The 20,844-nt window shown below is 38.8% G+C and overlaps 1 protein-coding gene across 1 annotated transcript; it reads right to left on the minus strand.

Annotated features, from left to right (window-relative positions):
* Positions 1–3,742: 3,742 nt before the first annotated feature.
* On the minus strand, positions 3,743–19,315 carry f8 (coagulation factor VIII, procoagulant component). The gene is made up of 25 exons (XM_030766717.1): positions 19,121–19,315; positions 18,537–18,634; positions 18,179–18,301; positions 17,355–17,567; positions 16,769–16,948; positions 16,164–16,388; positions 15,592–15,847; positions 15,216–15,354; positions 14,993–15,086; positions 14,614–14,834; positions 14,199–14,349; positions 13,812–14,021; positions 12,318–13,572; positions 11,983–12,148; positions 11,423–11,659; positions 10,837–11,065; positions 10,268–10,450; positions 9,923–10,039; positions 9,709–9,780; positions 8,851–8,936; positions 8,358–8,519; positions 7,109–7,253; positions 5,913–6,061; positions 4,738–4,920; positions 3,743–4,499 (listed from the first exon to the last, which is right to left on the minus strand). Exons 1-25 carry the CDS (start codon positions 19,288–19,290, stop codon positions 4,344–4,346), a joined length of 5,220 nt encoding a protein of 1,739 aa, XP_030622577.1. The 5' UTR covers positions 19,291–19,315; the 3' UTR covers positions 3,743–4,343.
* Positions 19,316–20,844: the final 1,529 nt, after the last annotated feature.

Here is a 20,844-nt window from a genome sequence, read left to right on the forward strand (position 1 = left end):
ACTGTAAGTGTGCCAGTTCCTCTGAGAGAGTCTGTTGTAATGGTGAATAAGTTTTATTATAACCATTAAAATAACATTAATTCTCATAAAGCAGTTTTTTTTTGTTTGTTTTTTTAACAAAGACTCATCTCAGGAGGATATCTCCAGCAAAGGGATACAACGCTCCATCACTATACCTTATTACATGACATTTTTTTATAAATTTATTCAAATAACTTTTTATATAGATTTTTTTTTATTTACATTAATGTGATGTCAGTTACGTACTAAAAATGTCTTATGAATGTCATTGTGAATAATATTCTTTAACCACTGAAACACATCCCAAGCACATTAGGCATATGAAAGTGCCAGGATTTGATTTGAAAAACAAACTAATTTTGTTTTCTTGATTAAATTTCCAATGCTCAAGATCAGACTTTCTTTTTAAATGGTTTTGAAAACTGTTACTTGGTTTTGAAAAACATGTGCGCTGCAATAATTTTAATTTTATTAAGAATTTTATGATGGTCACAGTGCTGGTTGTCAGTTGTATCTTGTCTAACTTTTACGTTATATATGATTATGGGAGATTGAAGTCATGCACTAACTGCTGATTACTACATCTTACATATAAGATGATGAAAATATGAATTGCAGGAAATGTAATGACGATTAAAGGATTGGAAAACAACCGCTAGGTGATTATTTGATCACATGTAACTAATTTCTCTAATGTCATTAAATGTGGCTGCTATATTTGTATTTAATTTATTTTATAATATTTTATATCGTGTTTTTTGTTTTTCCACATCCGTTGGTGGGCCTGACAGAGAGTGGTTTCAGGTCATGTCTGTCCTGTGGGGCTGTGTGTCATGCACTGTTTATCTTAAACCCTGCAGAGAGCATTTATAATGTATAATCTCTCCATAAATCATAAAACAGTCATAATCAATGGCTGTCCCTGTTACTGTATCAATGGCTGTCCAAATAACTACTGATATAACATTAATCCTCAATGAATGTTGGATAATTATCCATTATGAAACACAGCAATAAATGCACAATGGTCCTTATGGAGACATCACATTCATTACGGCAGTTCTGACTCATTAGTGATTTATAAGCACATTGATATAAGCTATTTGAACACATGCTGTCCTATCAGTCTTTTGCAGTTTGTATGTTGTAGTGCAGTAACTGTACATAATGTATATTAAATTATGCAGGTTGTAATGTGACTAATAATGAATTCCTATGCCAAGTGTTAAAATGCGAGGATTTATAATGCTTTGTTTACAGCATTAATCCTGCATGATAAATGCTCTTTGGAAGTGATACTGAGATAAGATTCAGCAATAAGTATCACACCATTTATTACCTTCTAAATTAAATGCCCTCTGAGTGGCAGACAATTATAACTTTCTGTCAGCGTGCAGATGCAGTCAGTTCTTATTCTCTTTGGAGCTGGTAATAAATTCAGAATTACACCTGCACTTTAATGTAATGACCATCTGTGACCAACAGGTGGAGTGAATTCTCTGTCACAGGAGCACCCAGTTTGGAAGACTAATTTTTGATTTTTGGTTAAGCTTAGGGCAAACACCATGTTGTTTTTTCAGTTTAAATGACACTGGATTACTAAAGGAAGGCGAGGCTGATTTACAACATATATAATTATTCTTAATAACTTATAATAAATTCTTACTAAAAAAATAAAACTCATTGCCCCCCTGTGTAAGGGAGGGATTGCTCCCAGTACCTTTCAGCTTCATGTGTCTATACAGGACACACTTCACTGACCTCAGCTCTGAGGGTGACTCTGGTATGGCAGGACCAGTAAAACCTTCATATATCTAGGAGGCTTGGAAATCTCAGCACCGTATCAGGCATAGAGTGTACTCATTGGGCCAAACCAAATACAAAAGTATAAGGATAAAAAAAATCATGTTTTCCTCCTCTTATGTAACCTCAGACTACATGGGAGCTGGCTTCTGTTTTCTCCTGTCTTTCACAGGAAATGCTTCAGTTCTCTTTTTAGGAAAGGAAGCAAAAATATGCACTCTCTCTATTATTTTGATTTGTCTGAGGGTTTAATGATCTTTTTTGTTGTTGTTAGATGTCAGTGGTACTGTTACATTTTTCTCTTTTCCTGCTTTTGCTTTGTTGAGTTGTACCAAAACTCGAAGGCTTGTTGTGCCAAAAATATTAATATAAAATAAGTTCGATTCAGTAGACCATAGGGAGCTTTCAGTACTTTGATGTTGTATTGCTCACTGCATAGAAATCTGACCTTGTGTCAGAACACAACAACTGTGTTTTGCCAGTAATGGTGACGATGTCGTGACATGCTGTCATGCCGTCACAGACTACAACTCAAGGAGCCCCGATGTCATGGTTAATAAAAAAGGCCTCTAAAGGTTCAAAAAAATGTCTTCATCTCCATCTCTTTCTCTTTTTCTTTATCATTACGTCTTTGCTTCCCACTGTACTTCACATTTCTTGTGAAATGACAGCATGCCGTTGTGTAAGAGAAGAAATCTCTGCGTCTTTTTAAGAATGATAGTGATGTCTTGTGGCTCGTTTCATCATACTGGCGAATCTTTCGCAGACTTCCTTTTCCAAAATTTGACTTTCCACGATGAACACATCAACATGTTCCTGTACTCTCATGTTTCACTGAACCCCAGTGTTTTCAGTTAATGCGGTATACAAAAGTCATTATGTGTTGAGTCATGTTACGTTCATGGCCAAGACAGATGCAAGCTTGGACGTGCTCCTCTCAGCGTTTTTATACTCCTCCGTTTCCTCTTTCTTGGAAATATACCCATATTTTTTAACCTTGGGTACGTTTTTTGCATTAAGTGCAGTGTCTGCCAATGACCAAGGATGACAGCGTTGGATTTAGAACACAATTACACAGGAATAGAATATTTTTAAATAAGTTCAACCCATTCTTGACAAGAAAATGTTGTTTATTGTTTTACTTGTGATAAAAGGTGACAGTTTAGGTCAGTAACATCCGTTTGCGGGGCTATATTTGGTGTGAGAGTGACTTCTTAATTCCAAGGCAAATATGTTTAAGATACAGCTTCCTTTGAGCACAGAACTGACAGTGCTTTCCATTTTCTTTATTCTTTAAAAAACATTCCACTCTCTCTCACTTCCACACCACCTTTAACCCGCCTCCACCCATACCCCTCCTTCTCTACATAATTGTATAATCACCAAATTTGAATATTTATGTAAGTGTATCTCGAAGTAAAGCTTTGTATTACTGTATTGCGGAGCATGAATGTTCATGTTTGTTTGTTTATTTTATTTTATTTTATTTTATTTTATTTTATTTTATTTTATTTTATTTTATTTTATTTTATGTGAAAATGGCACAAAGGATGCAGCCAGGAGATATTGATGTTAAAAAAAATGGAGAGAGAGAGAGACAGAGAGAGAGAGAGAGAGAGAGAGAGAGAGAGAAGATAGATTGAGGCAACATACTTCTTAAAGTTGGACAGCAGCAGAGATATTGTTTCAGGCGTGGACAGAGAAAGAGAGAGGGAGAGAGGGAGAGTTTGATTTTGTGCCAAAAGTTCCTAAGAACAGAAAAACAGAGAAAAGCAGCCTCTGTGTTGTTTTGTTCTCTGTCAAGAAGACAAGGAGCAGGGCCTTGACACTGCACAAAGAGGATAACGTGTTCAGACACAGGAGGTCAGTGACAGAGGGGACAATGGTTCACTTCCCACACTCACACTCCAACACTTCCTCTGTTTCATAGTTAAAGTTTATTTTTTTTTTAATATAAAATAAAATAAATTCTCTTTCACAGTGTACATTTATCAGTTATTACAGAATATCACACCCAGAAATATTAGAATTAATATTTAGTATTTACACAGGTTACCAGTGTTGAAATCAAACTTCTTATTACACTAATTGAGCACAAGGGTATAAATAGAATTGAAAGACTTGAAAACCTGACAATATTTACTCTCTGTCAAATAATGCCGTAATAGTAATAATACAAAATAATACATATAGAATGCTAGATGTGATAGAGCAGCTAGATCAGTCTTGTATAAAACCCCACAGGGTCCCTTAAAACTTCTTAAATGGGCTCGACAAGCCCTTTGTAACCGCTTCATAGGAAGCCCAGAAATAAGTATACGCAACCACAAACAGGCCACATGTCCCGCACATTAATCACCATAAGATATAAATTAATACACTCTTCATCATCGTCAGCAGTGTTAATGAGGTTTATGTAGCGTATATGAGTGTTTATGTAGTGCTTGTGATTATGTTTTACAAATGAGACATTGTGGTGTATATTGTTTTTGCTCTCTCTCTGTCTCTCTCTCTTTCTCTCAGAGTCTCTGTTGGGTGTCACAGCCCAGAAACTCAACTCTGAGTGCGATGTCGTTCATCCAGCCTTTCGGGTGAATCCGAATGAACCGTGCGAATAATGGAGGGTCGAACCTGTTCAGCTTCTCCCTGTCATACTCACTGTTTCCTTCAAACATCTGATGAGGAAAAACAAAACGAATTTTACACAGAAACTGACGTTATTTTGGGTGAAAATGGAACATAAAATTGAGTGAGTATGAGTGAGTCCTTGTCCTAGACTTAAATGTGCTTTCCGCTGAAGCATATTTCATGTTTTACTATCAAAAAATACAGCCAGCCAATAGCTTATGACCGCAGACTGGAGTGAGCAATGATTACTCAGCCTCCTTTTAAGACCTTTTTGGAGTGACTTACCTTTTCTGTTTGCTTTCCCTCCTCAGTTACGCTACTCCAGGTGTGCCCGTTGTCACTGACAGAGACGGTGAACTCAGTGACCATCATGTGTGTAAGCATCGCTCTGGCTCCCTGAGTTAACACACCCGTCACACGCTTTATTGACAGGAAGTCCACCTGGATCCACTCGTGAGGATTATTAGTCTATGGAACATGAAGAAAGTGCAACAAACCTTGATTGGCAGAAGCCACAGTATCATGATAAATAGAACTGTTATTGTAAAATTAGAGCCTTATGCCTGTATGGTTAATAAGTGACAAATTTATTACTATGAGGTATCTTCTTCTTAATCCTCACCAAAATATATATTGTATGTGTTGAAAGGGTATATAATATTACACGAAAGAGCAAGCTTTTGAAAGAGTAGACTATATTGTTTTCCTCTGATAGGGTGTGTCTTTTGTATAATCTCCTCCTTGTAAATTCCCAATGTCGCCGAATAAACAGACCGAATCATTCCAAAAACAGCACATAAATTGCCTTCACCCGTGCGTGGCCCTGAGTTTTTGAAGGGAAGGAGAGAGTCTGATAAGAGCGGAACTGGGGGAACAGGAGTGCGTGTGAGACAATGGTGTGTGGTTTGTGGAAAACCTCTTCCTGCTGCTTGTCTGAGACACAATGATGTTTAGCTTGGGCAGTGCCAATGGGCACAGACACAGCACCAGCAGACAAAACTCACAGTGAAAACCAGATAAAACGTCACACTACATTTTTTCCCTCATCAAATGACAGATATGCGGCTTGTATGTGTGGGGATTGTGATACAACCTAATACTAACGGCAGGAAATTGCAGTGATTGTATTAGAGGACAGGGAAGACTATGATCCTCGCACACTGAGGGTTCTGTAGGTCAGTAGGCTGCCAAGCTTATGACATTGATAAATCAAGTGACTGACTACTTTCCAAACCGACTGATTTGCTGGATGGTCGATCGGGTGGCTGACTGATCGCTTGATCGTAATGGAAGGATCATTATGTCGGATCAGTTTGCAGATGAACAAATTAAAGACTGAATCTGACTGAATGACTGATTGCCTGACTTATTGAATGATTTTTTTTTGATTTGCCAGTTGGTTATCTCATTGATTGACTGACTGATGGACAGATTGGGAGAGCTCATATGAATGCACAGACCTTGGGTCTCCAGGCATTGGCACGGCCCTCCTGGTTAAGGCGTGCAAGATCAGGGCTCCAGGACAGAAGCCACGTCTTCAAGAATGAGGAGGCACTTATACGCTTATTAGGAATCAGCCTCCTCTCCATCCCCAGAGGCATCCCACAGCCTGAGTAAACAAAAAGGGGTAGCAATAACTATAAATGAAACACAAACAAAAACAACATTTCGAACTGCCTACAGTACAAGTGACCTACACCAAAAATTTTGATTCACTCATGTGATTGGTATGAAAATGAACCGGTATGAGAAACTCTCAATACAAAATGCAGACCAAAAATGACAGCTCTGATTTTCCATTATGTTTACTCTACCAGCGAGCACTCAGGAAATAAGACTCATTGCACGAATAAGCAGGAAAACGTGGCTCATACCAGAGTAACTGAACACAGATGTGTAAGCCTGGCCTGAAAGAAATACTTTCTCTCTCTGTTTGTACCATAAACATGCACTCATTAATCATAACACAATTTAAAAAATATAATGTGTTTACCCAGCTGAACATTATACAGTGTGACAGAAGCTCTGTTTGCCTTTGAAAGAAGATTTCTGCTCTGTCTGATCCATTATGCATTAAAACACTGGAAACTATCAAACAAATTGGGGGATTATAACCCTAGATAACTTTGCTTTAAATATTACATCAATTGAAAAGCCTTAGGGAGCACTCGATAATGCCCGAAACTGTTTACTTGTACACATCAAAAGTACTGCTTTGAACTCAGTTGGCATCTGACACTTCACACCCAGGAAAGAGAGAGTGAGGGAAAAAAGGATGTTTGATAATTGAAACGGAAGAGAGGTAAGATATGCATTGTTCAATCACTTGATGTTGACATGCAATTCAGCAGTATATCCCTAGGAGGGAGGGAGAGAGAGACTGAGAAACATGTAAAACATAAATACTTTCAAAATATCCCATCTGCGTCCAACAAAGCCATTTACAGAAAGCAAAAGAATCTTAGTCGAGGGAATGAAATCATCATTTACAGAAAGCAGAGGAAAACAAACACATAGACGTGGAGACTAAATGTGTTTAAAAAGCTAGTTCCAGCAGCAAGTACTCACGCCAAGAAAAGAGGAGCTGGAATTTTGGGGCAGTAACGACAATTTGAGCAGCAGTGTGTCTAAATGAGAGCGTGCGTGATGAACTCACTGTTTATATCACAGCCAAGCAGCTCTAGTCTCAGAGCAGGCTGTTTACTGAAAGTGACAGGGGTAATGCGGATGTACCGGCCAACCACCGGAGGAGACAAGTAGTTCTGCTTTATCCTGGACCCATCCATATTTCCGCTAAAAATCTGATGGAAAAAAAAATGCAACACACCATCGAGTTCACTGTTAACCACAGCACGCAAAATGCACTGAAAAAAAAAACATTCACTCAACCAATGATGCTACATTATAAATGGTTCATTGTAAGAGAATTTAGGAAAAAAAGAGTTCTTGTCATATGCTAGTGTTTTAATTTGTGAATGGTAGGTAGGCTACCAAGGATCAGCCTAGTTTGAAGACTGAAATCCATTTTTCAACCGTTTTTCTCTTGTGTTGTATTTTGCTGCACTGTGTTTTGACCCAGATTGTGTTGTGTTTTTGTTTGAAAATGTGCTGCATCTCTATGTTGTTGACATGGTTGTCAGTTTGTTTCGAAAAGTGCTGGGGACAGCGACGGGTTTGACATGTTCACACCTTTTTTCAGTGGGCCATATACTGCAGATAGATGTAAACGGCATCCCTTTAAGGATCGCCTTCAAAAGCTGCTTACACTTTTTATGTGTGTTACGATGCTATTATGTTAAGCTGCTTACATGGATGACATAACACATCACGGTAAGGTAGATGCATTTGCGTCTCTTATACTACTGTTTTGAAAGTCACTGTAAAACAATGAAAGCCACATAACTGACATGTCTAAGTTCTGTCTGTCAAGCACACCACCCATTAACAAGTCTCATGCACTGCACACAGCCACTCATAAACCCTGTTCCTTCCTTTTCATTTTGACTGTGGCCAACAAACTTGCAGAACAGAAGAGAACTGCAGAGAAATCGCTCTAACGTTACCTCCCTGGGGGTGTATTCGTGTCCAAACTAAAGCTACATTTTTGCATCGTACATAAAAAAGTGCACAGCAGCAACGGAAGTGTTTCAATTTAGATTCATCGATCAATAAGCATGTTGGGTCCATTTCTTAATGACATATGTACCAACATAATTTTATTCATCATTACGTTCAGCTAACTAATGGCTAGATCCACTAAAAGTGGTGGGGACGAAATTGGTCCATGAGAAAAAATTGGTGGGGACATGTCCCCAGCGTCTCCAGCATAAATGACGCCAATGGTTGTTGGTGTGTCTTGTTGTGGATAGTTGTGTTGTGTTGTGTGTCGTCAGTGTGGTACTGACATAGTTGGGCTTGGTGTTGTTGCCTCTGTATGTTTTCCATTTCTCATTGTCCAGACTGTAGGAGAGGGTATACAGGACAGTGAAGCTCTCAGACAGGCCCAGAGATGTTTTCGCTCCCTGGGTGTGAACCCCATGGACCAGCATGGGCCTGAGCAGATCCACCTAACATACCGTAACACAGAAGGTCAATTAGTGCCAAACACGTCTGAACATTGGAAAGTCTCTGACTTCCCTCAATAGGCTTTGACTGATGACTTGATTTTGAGAAAATAGGTTTGTTACCATACACACAAGTGATGTCTGAGAGTGTTTCTTGATTGTGTAAATGTGTAAATGGACTAAAGGTCTTTTGAAGGTCTTCCTTGCACTGCTGATGCACTGGTTATGTGTCTGCATGCGGGCATGTGTGTGTGTGTGCATGCGTGTATGTGCGTGTGTAAGGCCAATTAAAATGCACCCAAAGTTTCCTGTTTAAACAAGCCCAGTGTTTTACCTGGATCCAGGACTGCTTGGACTTGCCAATCCACGCATTCACAGAGCCAGATAGCTCCAGTCGGGCTAATCTGGGCTCCCAGTCATCTATCAGAGAGAAAGACAGGAAGTGAAAAATAAAGACAATATACAAGCAAAGTCAGGATAATACCCAACATATGTCATGTTGTCATATTAATCTGTCACATCAAAAGACAAAGACTAACAAATCTGTCCTGTGAGACGGGGAAAGTCAGCTATCTCTTTCATTCATCTGTCCAGTTCAGAAGCAAATCCACTGCAGGTTCTAATGTGAGGAAACAAATGCTATTTCCTCCTCATGATTCAACTCCAGCATTAGGAATAGCTGGAGGACAAGGAAAAGGCCCTGCGCAATTGGCTAAGGCCAAGCTCTCAGACTATAGCCAGTTATGTTCCTTCTCAGACTATAGCCAGTTAATGTTCTTTCTGATGTCTAACCGTACTGACAGCATTGCTGGCATTTAAATGATGATGTGCAGTGTAAATTACTGCTGCACCACCTGAGGTCCACTCAGCATTGTTTAATGCAGTCAGATTATATGTAAGGTCTAAGTACTGCATACCTGATAATTAGAACAAGACAAGTACCATGCACTGTAGAAGTGTCTTTTAAAAAAAACTACCTTGCACTCCTATTGTAAAAGAAAAAGAAAGAAAGAAAGACAGAAAGAAAGAAAGTAAAAAAAAGAAATCAGAAAAGGAGTTGAATGGCATTGAACTGACTTGAACCCGAACTGAACCTAACTGAAATGAACTGAGTAAAACAGAATGGCTTTTGTGTAGTTACATACAGCAGCATGTATGAAGAGTCTACAGCGCGTATTTAGCCAGATCTTACCATAATGATCTGAAGCTGTTATCTGGTCATCAGCTATCCTCCCAGACTGCAATCCAAGGGGCTGATTACACCCTACAAGATGCAATCAATCGCAATGCTTTTCAGAGCAGATGACAGAAGGTGATATCAACAGGTGATGAACATTATTTTGACAACGCAACATTTGTGTTTTTGTCATGTGTATTTGGTATTGCTGCATATGTGAGAACCATACTTGGGTTGTAGACAAGGACTTTGGCCCTCATCCCTGATAGCTGATTTTCTCCTATGGTACACTCCACCATCCAGGTACCTGCTATGGTGGGCCTCATTTCAACTGTACCAAACACACCTGGAGTGAGAGAATGACATAGAGGAACAAAGGGAGAATAAGAGTGGGGCAGAGAAGTGCAGAGATCTCTTAAGTCATACTTTACTGTGTAGTTAATGTCTAAAGAGGTCAGCATTGGGAGGATACAGGACTGCAGAGGATCACTGTTCTGTTATAAAACACTGAAAAGTTGCAGAGTTAATGTTACATTGGATTAACCATATCAAAGCTGTGGAATTCCATGTTTACCTGGAAAGAGGTTGAAAACTCCTAAATGATGCTCCTCATCTTTTCCAGTGCTAATGGGCAATCCATGGAAGTGTACAGAGTGGAATTCCCCTCCAGCCCCTACGTTCAGCAGGTGCCAACGAGCCCTCTCATACTGAGCCACAATCAGGCCAGGAAGAGTCTCAGCCACGTAACCGTTTATTGCTACAGACATATACACACACGCAGAAATACGTATATACATATATATATATATAGAGAGAGAGAGAGAGCGAGAGAGAGAAAGAAAGAGAGAGAGAATTAGCGAGCTTATTAGTGAATACACATTTTATTCACAATTTGATAGTCACAAATGATTATGAACTTGCTACAAATCTATTGGAAATGCTTACACAAAACTAATAATTGTGCATTGTCTTGTGACTTATACATACACAGGTGACTATGTAGTTTTATTGCATAAGTAAACAAAATAACGTTGTTGCTGTGAAATGTAGTTTTGCACTATGTTGTCACACTGTGTTGTAAATGCATCTAATATAAAATTCTCCCACAAGATCAACTCAGGCAACGATTCAGTCTTACTGCACCTGCAAACTTGTTACTGATTTCAAACCAAGGATCATCTACTTTAGCTTGGCATGGAGGAGAACAGAAGGTCCTGATGTTGTCTTCCATGTACCAGCTCTTTCTTTCATCAAAGACAGTGAAAAGGAGAAAGAGATCCTGTACATTTGGCTGTATCAGATGGCGTCGGTGCAGGGTTCCTGGCCGACAGATCAGCAAGGGACCAATTAGGCCGGAGTTTATGTCTTTTTCCTTGTTGGTGGATGAAATATAGAATTAAATTACCATAAGTTTTGAAAATATCTTAGAAACAATCATGCAGCTAAATGCTGATACTGAGTTAACTTAAGTACAATTGTCGTTGGGTTAATATTCTGGGAGGTCCCTTGCATGTCAGTTATCTCATTTAAGGTGAGTGAAGGTGGCACACACTTCCTCTATCTCTCATGAAACTAATCAATCACTTTTACACTCAACAGGTTGAGAAGTATTATCAGATAAGATGAACGCTTGGTAGACAACGACATGCCTGGAAGAGTTCAGTAATACTGATAACTGAGATGGCATGCTTGAATATGTTTTCATCCCTGAAAGGAATGCTGAACTTGCCATGTTGAGGTCAGAGTAATAGGCACCAGCCTTGCAGTCAAATTCTTTAGAGGAGGGTCCTTGTCGTTTGGAGATGGTCCAGGTGTACACACGTTTATGCCCCGGTGGAACGGGTTGACCAGGAGCCTCTCCTACTTTAAAACTGTCTCCCAGGTTGCCAGATTGCCCTTGGGTCTTATCGTACACTCCATGCAAATGTAGCGAGTATGGCCTGGAGGCCATGTTCTTAAACACAACCTGGTGGTGAGAGGTGAAAGGGGAGTGTCAGTGAGACTCATGAGTGAATACGACACATCAACAAAACCCCATCAGAGGACACTAATAGAACTTTGTGATGGAAGTAAGGCAATTTTGAGCCGAATATTGAGTAGTGTTTAAATGTATATTTGTCTGTAGGCAATAATCTTATACTTATCAACTTTCTTATCCTTAATAATTCACAACTGTTATTAAACCTTATTATACTATGTCTATGAAACAGTTTTCTGCAGTTATCTGGCATAACTTTCTTAAGTGATAGATCTGAACCTGAACAGTCCGTGGTATCCGAACACACTCACAGTGAGAATGTCGTTAACCTCTGCTTTCAGCACAGGACCCATAATTCCCAGATGCTCATCTAGCTCCCCACGTTTGACTGGTTGCTGGAAGTCTTTGTCCTGATAGGCTCGGTACACAACTTTCTTATAGGCTGGGAAGTACTTCCTCATCCCCCTTTTCATCTCTCTGTGGAGCAAACACATGCAATATCTCCCTAATTATAGATATTTGGTTCCGCTTTTACAAAGTAGTTCTTTAAGCAATCACTGTAAGAACTGTAATGATGTGTTTCACTTCTATTTTGGGGTCATTAATGTTATGAGACTTTATTTATTGCTCAAGGATCTTGCATTACCTAAGTTTAATGAATTGAGGTGGCTTTGTGATCCCATAATCCCACAAAATTTCCTCAGCAGCAATGTAATAGCTTCGAAACTTGGGTTCAGAGGCCCTCATGTCAAAAGTATCCTCGTATAAAAAGCCTGTTGATGTGTCGTTCTCATCACTGTAGTCATCATACTCCAGGTTCAGAGCTATCCTGGTGACACTTTTTTTATTGGTCATGTTTGATGACAAATTCAAAGTCTCTGCGTCTTCACTGAGCTTGATCAAATCTTTGTTAGCATGGGCAAGGAGATCCATATCGTGCTCCATCCCATCCAAATCCAGAGCCGAATCTTTCAGAACCTCATTCTCAGCCAGAGGATTCATTGCTTTTGTGTGATCTTGGTCATCCTTGCTGATGCCCAGTGCCTCTCGCCTATTCCGGTCTTGCCAGTCGGGACTGTCTTCTCTGCTGGTTTCTAACTCATCCCTAGGGTGATTCAAATGTTGAATGGGTTCAAGTGATGCATTGGTACTCATCCTCTGAAGAAATTTTTTAAAAGGATCATTTGATGTTCTCTCCTTTGGTTTCTTTGATTTATCCTCATCTAAATCTAGCTCCTGGTCTTTCATAATTCTCTTTCTGCGCATCATCATGGTAATCATTTCACTGTCTTCAGCCAATTTCTGCTTCTGCCTTGTCTCACCTTGTCCCAATTGATTTGGTGTGGTTGACACATCAGAACCAGATGGAAATTCCATTTCACTGCTTATCTCTGGTTCTGTTTGGCTGGAGAGAGAGTCATAATTATAAGTTCCAACCTCTGGAATGCTCTCCACAGATATGGATCGTATCTGTCGTTTTGGATTGATTCTGTCCATTTCCCGATCAAGTTCATCTAGAATATCCTGTGGAATCCCGCCTTGTGAGAGTACTCGCTTATCCTCATCTGTGCTCACTGAGATGAACTTTGTCTCACAGTCCTTCAGTTTACTGCTTCTTTCTCCATTAGTGGTGTAGTTTGTATTGTTTTGTCCTAAATGTGTGTCAGCTGCAGTTATGTTCCTTGGCCGCTCTCTGCAGACCTGGATAACAATGGTCTTGTTCTGACCTTTAGTACCTCTGGGTATTAGAAAGTTTGGTGGGATGCTAAAGAGGTCCTCAAAATACTCATCATCATATTCCTCGTCCTTCAGGGGAAGTTCATCACATTTTTTGACAAAGTAACGAACGCTCATCCCTCGTTTTTTAAGGTTGGGGTCAAAAGCACTGATCTCCCACTCTCCTGCAGAGAAAGTGATGAAGATAAATTAACCACAATAAGGCTATGCTAAACTATCTGTAATCAGACTCTGCTCAGACTCTCTAACAGACGTCTGCTGTTACGATAATTACTGTTGATTGATTGTGATCTCCTATTAGAACCATAGATTTACCCCTTTTTGGAGACTAATGCTGATCCAGAAGCTGTTGTTAACTATTCTACCTTTGAATTAAAAACAGTAATCATGACCTTACTCTTACCTGCTATCTCCATCTCCATGGAGACAGTTTCCCCAGTCATGGGGAAGAGTGTGAGAACTGTATTATACACTTTGTCCTTCTCAAAAGTGTTGCCTGTGAAGTAGACAGATAGGAAGTCATTCTGCATGCCAATATTGGCCACGTGCCAGAATGTGACATCACCAGCACACATCTGGAATTCCAAATTGTTGCGCATGAAGCCATTAACACCTGCAGATGGACAGAGAGAGAGGGTGAGAGAGAGAGAGAGAGAGAGAGAGAGACAGGGAGAGCGACATGTAAAAACTCTGTAGGGTATTGTATAGCACCATAAGATCACTGTATGTTATCAGTAAAATGCATTTTTATTTTTTATATTTTTACAGGAATCTATCATATATTACTTACTGTACATGATATTAGAGTTGTAGAAAGCAGGGTCATTAAGATCAACCTTGGATGGATCTTTGCTGTATTTCTGAATGTTCTCATCAATGTACCAACTTTTGTTTTCATCAAATGTGGCAAATATCAGGTGCTTCTCTTTATCCGATATTACCTGTGGAATCAGAACATATTAATTTATTAATCAGCACAACAATTCTTCCATTTCTCCATTCAGATAAACATCCATCCATCTGTATATACTAACCCACCTATCAACCAACCTGTTGACTATTAGTTGATTATTGAGACATCCAGCTCTATATACCAGTCTGCCAGTCAACCAATCAAATGGCTATTAAGTCAGTGTTCATTGATTGCCAAACTGACTTTGTGACCAGTCTTTTAACTGAAAAATGTTGACAGTAGATTATCTTACCACTCTGCCTGTCTTGTCCAGTGATTCAGCCTTGCAGATGATGAGTGGTCCCACTAGCCCTGACGCCACATCCCGCTCTGGATTCACTGTGCTCTGGTACAGCCAAGTGAGGCATCGTGGGTCGGAGTCAGTCGGGCCATCATCAGGTGTCAGCTTCCAGAGGTATTCCATGGTCTCACCCGGTGGCACAGCCAGGGTGCTTAGATCAACTGTTTTACCTTCTGAAGGGCACACTCTGAACGTCAGCTATAGTTAAGCTATAAGTATATATCAAACTTCTACATCTAAAGCATTCACGTGTGAAGCTTTTTCATGCATTAATGAATTTTTACAATATAACTGTAAATGTCAAGGCTGGTTTAGCTGATGATTCTCTCACCTTTGTCTTTGGTTCCTTTCTTAAGTGTGCGTACACTGGTCAGACCATTTGGATAAATGTTGAATGGACGACTGGCAAGGTTTTTGAAAAAGATCTGAGGACGCCACCAGCAAAATTATGTCAGTAAACTGATAAACCTACAAGTCCAACAGCTGTTATTCCCCACAATGCTTGCTTAGCTACTGTTTAGAGAACTAACATAAATGGCCTTGTGTGGCTTTACCTGAAATTGATCCTGAACCTCCCCTCTTAGCACTGGACCTATCAGTCTATTGGCTGTTGTCTTTTTGACTGTGAAGGTCTTGTCAGTGTACTCCACAAATGCAACTTTCTTATATTGTTTTCCTAGGTACTGGGGGCTCCTAAAAGAAGATCACCGATATGAATTAGAATTAGCGTTATCGCAGGCTGCTCCATAATTTAACATATACGTATCACATACATGCAAACTTCTTCCTCTCATTATGAAAACAGTATTTCTATTAGTTTGATATTTATCTCATTTGAACTCTTTACACCTCTCTCTTGAACATACCAGCAGCTCTCTTTGTAATGTCTCTGTCTTTGACAAAAATACACTGCTATATATGCCTTCGTACCAGTCATTTGTCTTTGGAGCGTAATCCCAGGTGATCTCCTCAGCAGCAATGTAGTGAACCCAAACTTTTGGTGTTCCTTTTACACCAGAGCGCAGCACGGATGGTGGTCCACGAGGCTGTAGCACGATGGACACTAGATCATTCAATGTGATGTCATCATACTCATCCTCTACCACGGAGGGGTCAGGTCTTCGCCTGTCTTTCTTATCCACTGACTCTGGACAATACTCCACTGTGAAGAAGGCACTCATACCAGCTGAGGACAAATATTGATGACAATTAATTATTATGAATCGATCCAAATGATTTAATCGTTGTAAATCTCCATGATCGCACACACCATTAATAAGCAAAATTAAATAGCTATGTTTTTTTTTTCTTTTTACGAAAGTAACAACTAAACCGCATTGGTAAATAGTTGATGTGCCCATGTCAATTTTTTTTTATGGATGTTGCTGGTGCTTAGGTCTGTGGATTTACAGAAGCTAGTTGGATGTTGCTGGTGCTTAGGTCTGTGGATTTACAGAAGCTAGTTGGCTCAGTTTTAAAGGCAATTTGATAGTTAATCTGACCTTGCTGGTGAGAGTGGATCCTACAAGAGATCAGAAAATTCCCAGCAGAAAATGGTTTCATTTGAGCAGTGGTGAACGTCATGGGGGTAATCTCCACAGTAATCTTCCGGTGGTCCATGACCTTTAATGTGTGGTCCTGGAACTGGATTGAGTGAATATCTGGAGTGGAGCCTAGACCAATCAGATGCCAAGAAACCTCCCAAGTGTTCTGACACATTTTTAGACCTGGACAAATGGAATGTGAACTTGATGTGAGTGATGATTAGGACTTTGTAAATCTGAGTAAACAATTCCTTACACTGTTTTTTAAATAGCACAATACAACATGATTCGGTTATGCAATAACCCTGAAATATGATTACTTTCTTTGTAATGACACCTAGAAAAGTAATTATTCACTGTTTACTACCTACTATTATTTAGATTACCTAGAGAGAAGTGAGGCAAGTATTTCAGAGAGAATACATAATCTTTGCAATGTTCTTTCATAGTCATACTGAGTCATGTTCTTTGAGGTTTTAGACATGGAAAAAAAAAAAGAACGGCTCAGGTACTGAAGTGATTCATTCCAGACGGTCTTTGACTCATAATCATTTTACACCAACCTGGAAGAGTTGAGTTGATGTATCCATTGATAGTGTGGTACTGCTGAGGTGTGGGAACAGCTTTTCTGAATTTGTCTCCAGGGATCCCCACCTCCTTATACCAGCTCTTAGCCTCATCAAACACAGCAAAGAACAGCACAAATTCTGGAACTCTCCGTTTTCTGTCCTCTGTCAGAGCCTCTTTGTGAAGTCAGGACAGTTGGACAGAGAGTTAGTACAGATTTAACTGAGAAAATATACAACATTGTCTTCATGTCTCCACTTTCATAACATCCTTCCTGACTGCTTGCCTGAGACATTTTTCAATGATGGAGGTTGTCATGACCTTTCAATTTTTTGGACGAATATTTTATTGAGTTGAAGAGTTTTGTCTCACCTGCTTCACATTTCAGAGACAAGTTTCTGCATTTGGACTTTTAAATGAGATACACAGCCTCTCTGTCTATGCACGTATGTATGTATGAACGTACATATGTATGTACTGTATGTGTTTGCATGTATGTATGTATGTAAGTTTTAAATAAAAATTCTAAGCAGGTCCTTAGCAATTATCATGCATTTTTAGACTGGTCTCTTTGTGATATACCTGGTTTGCAGATCAAGAGTGCACCGATGAGGCCAGAGTTAATGTCTCTGACGACATCCACTTGAGAGGAGTATGAGTATGTGAGGCATTCTGGGTCGCTGATGGTTGGCACACTGCTGGGGTGAATGTCCCAAACATATTTATAATATCCACCAGGAGGTACCGCATCATCCTCTTTCTCTTTACTGGATGTGGAGTCATCATAACCTGCACCTTTATGTAAAATTATTTTATGAAAGAGGAAAATAAATATTTGGAGAAAAAAAATCCTCTCTAGAGTGAATGATCAGAGTTACAATGCATCATCATTGGATTAGTCAGTATGTCCAATTTCATATATAAAAAACATGAAAGAAAGCCCTTGAAAGAGAGGCACTCTGGCATTACCACAGTAGAGCGACTCATGGCTGTGAAAGACATTCTTGTCCATGTGGCAAATTTCCAAATTATCTGTCAGCCTCATGAATCATATTTTTTCCTATTTAAAACACATTCACGCAGCAATCTGGGGGAGTGCGCTGTTATAAGTAACAATAATCGTGGAGTCATCCTGACTGTATGACAGTACGCACGCCACGGAAACCATTATACATCCAACCGCAGTTTCCCTCTCTTTTACTCCCAGCTAAGGCATGACTTCACGTGGCTTTAATCAGACAATAACGATTAAAAGCACCGCTTTTCTCATTGAGAAATTTTGCGTTTGATATGGATATGGAAATTCCAGTATTACACAACTATCAGCATATTGTTGTTGTTGTTATTATTATTATTATTATTATTATTATTATTGTTATTATTATTATTATTATTATTATTATTACCCTCAGACTGCTTCCAGTAGGGAATACCAACAGGTGAGATGCTGAAGGGTTGAGAAGCGAAGTTTTTGAAATGAACGATCACTCTGTCATTTATTGTCGCTCTGATAGTTGGACCCTGGATACCTGCAACCCATAAATGTGTAACATTTACTATGATTGGCCAGAGCAGATACAAACACACTGAGCATATGGATGTAATGGACACAGTCATGGAGAAACGTCACTGTTAGTAAGACACTTCCACAACAATGTAATGATCAATTGTTGGTAATGATGACTAATTAAAGGTTCATGAGCTCCAAATTTAATCTATATAAATAAACACATAATTTCTGGGAAATATTAAAGACATACTGACCAGCCCATGGTGATTTTGGCTTTTCTGCTGTAAAAGTGGAATCTGTGTATTCCTTGTAAACTGCTTTGATATATTTCTGGACACCAGATGCATACCTCCTTGAGAAATGTTATATTACATTCATAGATGTTAATTAGGCTTGGACAAGCAATGAATCAATAAAACCAGCACATATCTGTTGCAAATGAGCTCTTAGTATGTATCTGTGTGAAATAGAAAAATTCCTTGTTCTGCCACAAAATGTCTCATAATGTAATAAATGCATCAGAAATCGATAATAACATAAATAAACCTAACCTGTATAAGGAGATGAAATTCATAATTTCTGCGAGAGAGCATTTTGTAATTTTAATAACAATACTTTTCACTTTCCTACTGAGCTCATTGTCTGTTTCTATGTTTACAAAATTTTTAGAAGTTTTGAGTAAGCAGTATTCATTCTGAATCATTTTAATTGACAGAACTGTGTATGGTAGGTGGTTTTTTTTGCCAGAAACATCCATAATTACTGTATGAGACAATTACATCACAAAAACTGCATTCACTGACCTTATTATGCTGTGTTATTATCTACATTCTCTCACCTCTGGTTGGATGCTGGGTCTGTGCTGTCTGTGTATATGTAATCCCATTTAGTCTCCTCAGCGGCTATGAAGATTTCCTGAGTCTTCTGAATTGCCCAGGTAACCTTCAGCATTCCATGAAGGAAGAGAAGGAACGTTAATGTGTTCATCACTGGAACACACTGTGACATGCAGCTGAATGTCCTTCCGATACTTTACTGAAGATACTATAAATCAGAGTAGGGAAAGGAGGTTTTTAAAGTATACAAGACCAGACACACACACCCTCTCAGAAAGAGAGAGAGAGAGAGAGAGAGAGAGAGAGAGAGTGAAAGAGAGAGGCGGGACAGTTGTGATTGAGGACAAGGGAAGAGTGATTATATGAAGGAAGGAAGGAAGGAAAGAAGGGAAAAGGAGAAGATTAGATGTTGTAACTGAGTTTTTTCCCCTTTTATTACAAGGTACTTTCTACTTGTGATTTCTCTATGTTTTGACATTCATTCAGATTATCCAAAGAAAGAAGCAAGTGCAATGTTGCTTTTGTGAAACATGCCAATATACTGTATAAAAGCGAAGTTGTCACAATTAAAACAAAATTCAAGGTGTTGTTTTAAAGATTGCTTTGGAATTTAAGTTGTTTGATTTTAAATTTCATGTTGTTTTATTTTTCTTCATCTCTCTATTATTTCTTTGTGTCATTCATAGATTGTATTACTCTCTGTATCACTTTTGTGAACTACATTTTTGTATGTAGCAGAACAATAACTGAGTGAAACACACTTTATTTGTCTGTTTAGAAGAGAAATACAATTTGATCCAGACATAAATATTCAAATATATATAATTGCATAAATTCAAAGCAGAAGCTTACTTTTAATTAATTTCTTGTCATGCATAGACAGATAGATAGATAGATAGATAGATAGATAGATAGATAGATAGATAGATAGATAGATAGATAGATAGATAGATAGATAGATAGATAGATAGATGGATAAAGTTCATTCAGTAATTCAGTCGTCTTGGTGTGTTCACACACTCCCTCATCTTACTTACAAGTTTTGTTGTTGTTGCTGGTGGTGTTTTTTTTTTCTTTTTTAAGTTTTTCAATTTAATCCACTGTAACACTGGTTCACTTAAGCCCTGTCTAAACTTTTTTGTTGTGTACTTGCTGTACACTGCATGAATACAACAGGATAAAAACGAAAAGTCTGCCCTCTGGGGGACAGTGTTACCAACATCTGATTAGATTTTCTGAAGTGTCGTGTCATGACCTAAAACTTCGAACCTTTACTACTTAAAGTTTTTTGTGGTTTTTGTTTGCTTGTTTGTTTGTTTTGTTTTGTTTTCTGTTTTTGTTTGTTTGTTTTTTGTTTTGTTTGGGGTTTTTTTTGTTCTATTTGTCTTCACATGGTGAATAATAGTGGTTATTGTTATAACTTGTGCTGTTGCTGTGGCTCTTTTTGAACCTGAAGTGCAAGTGCAATTCGACACTTACTTACTGGGCAAATAACTTGAGACAAAGCATTAATGTCTATTTAAACTAGTGTGGTCCTTACTCTCTGGACCACCCTCTCGAGCAAACTGTTTTATGACCCGTTGAAAACTTTCAAATGAAGACTTTTATTTTGTTGCTTTCCGGATCTAGTGCCTTCCGGAAGTAAAACAAAGCCCTCCATGGTGAAAATTTTGCTTTTCGTACTGCTGGTGTTGTGCATGAGTAATTCATTAGAATAATTTGATTA

This window comes from Chanos chanos, chromosome 2, assembly GCF_902362185.1.
Source record: "Chanos chanos chromosome 2, fChaCha1.1, whole genome shotgun sequence".
NCBI classification, from domain to species: domain Eukaryota; kingdom Metazoa; phylum Chordata; class Actinopteri; order Gonorynchiformes; family Chanidae; genus Chanos; species Chanos chanos.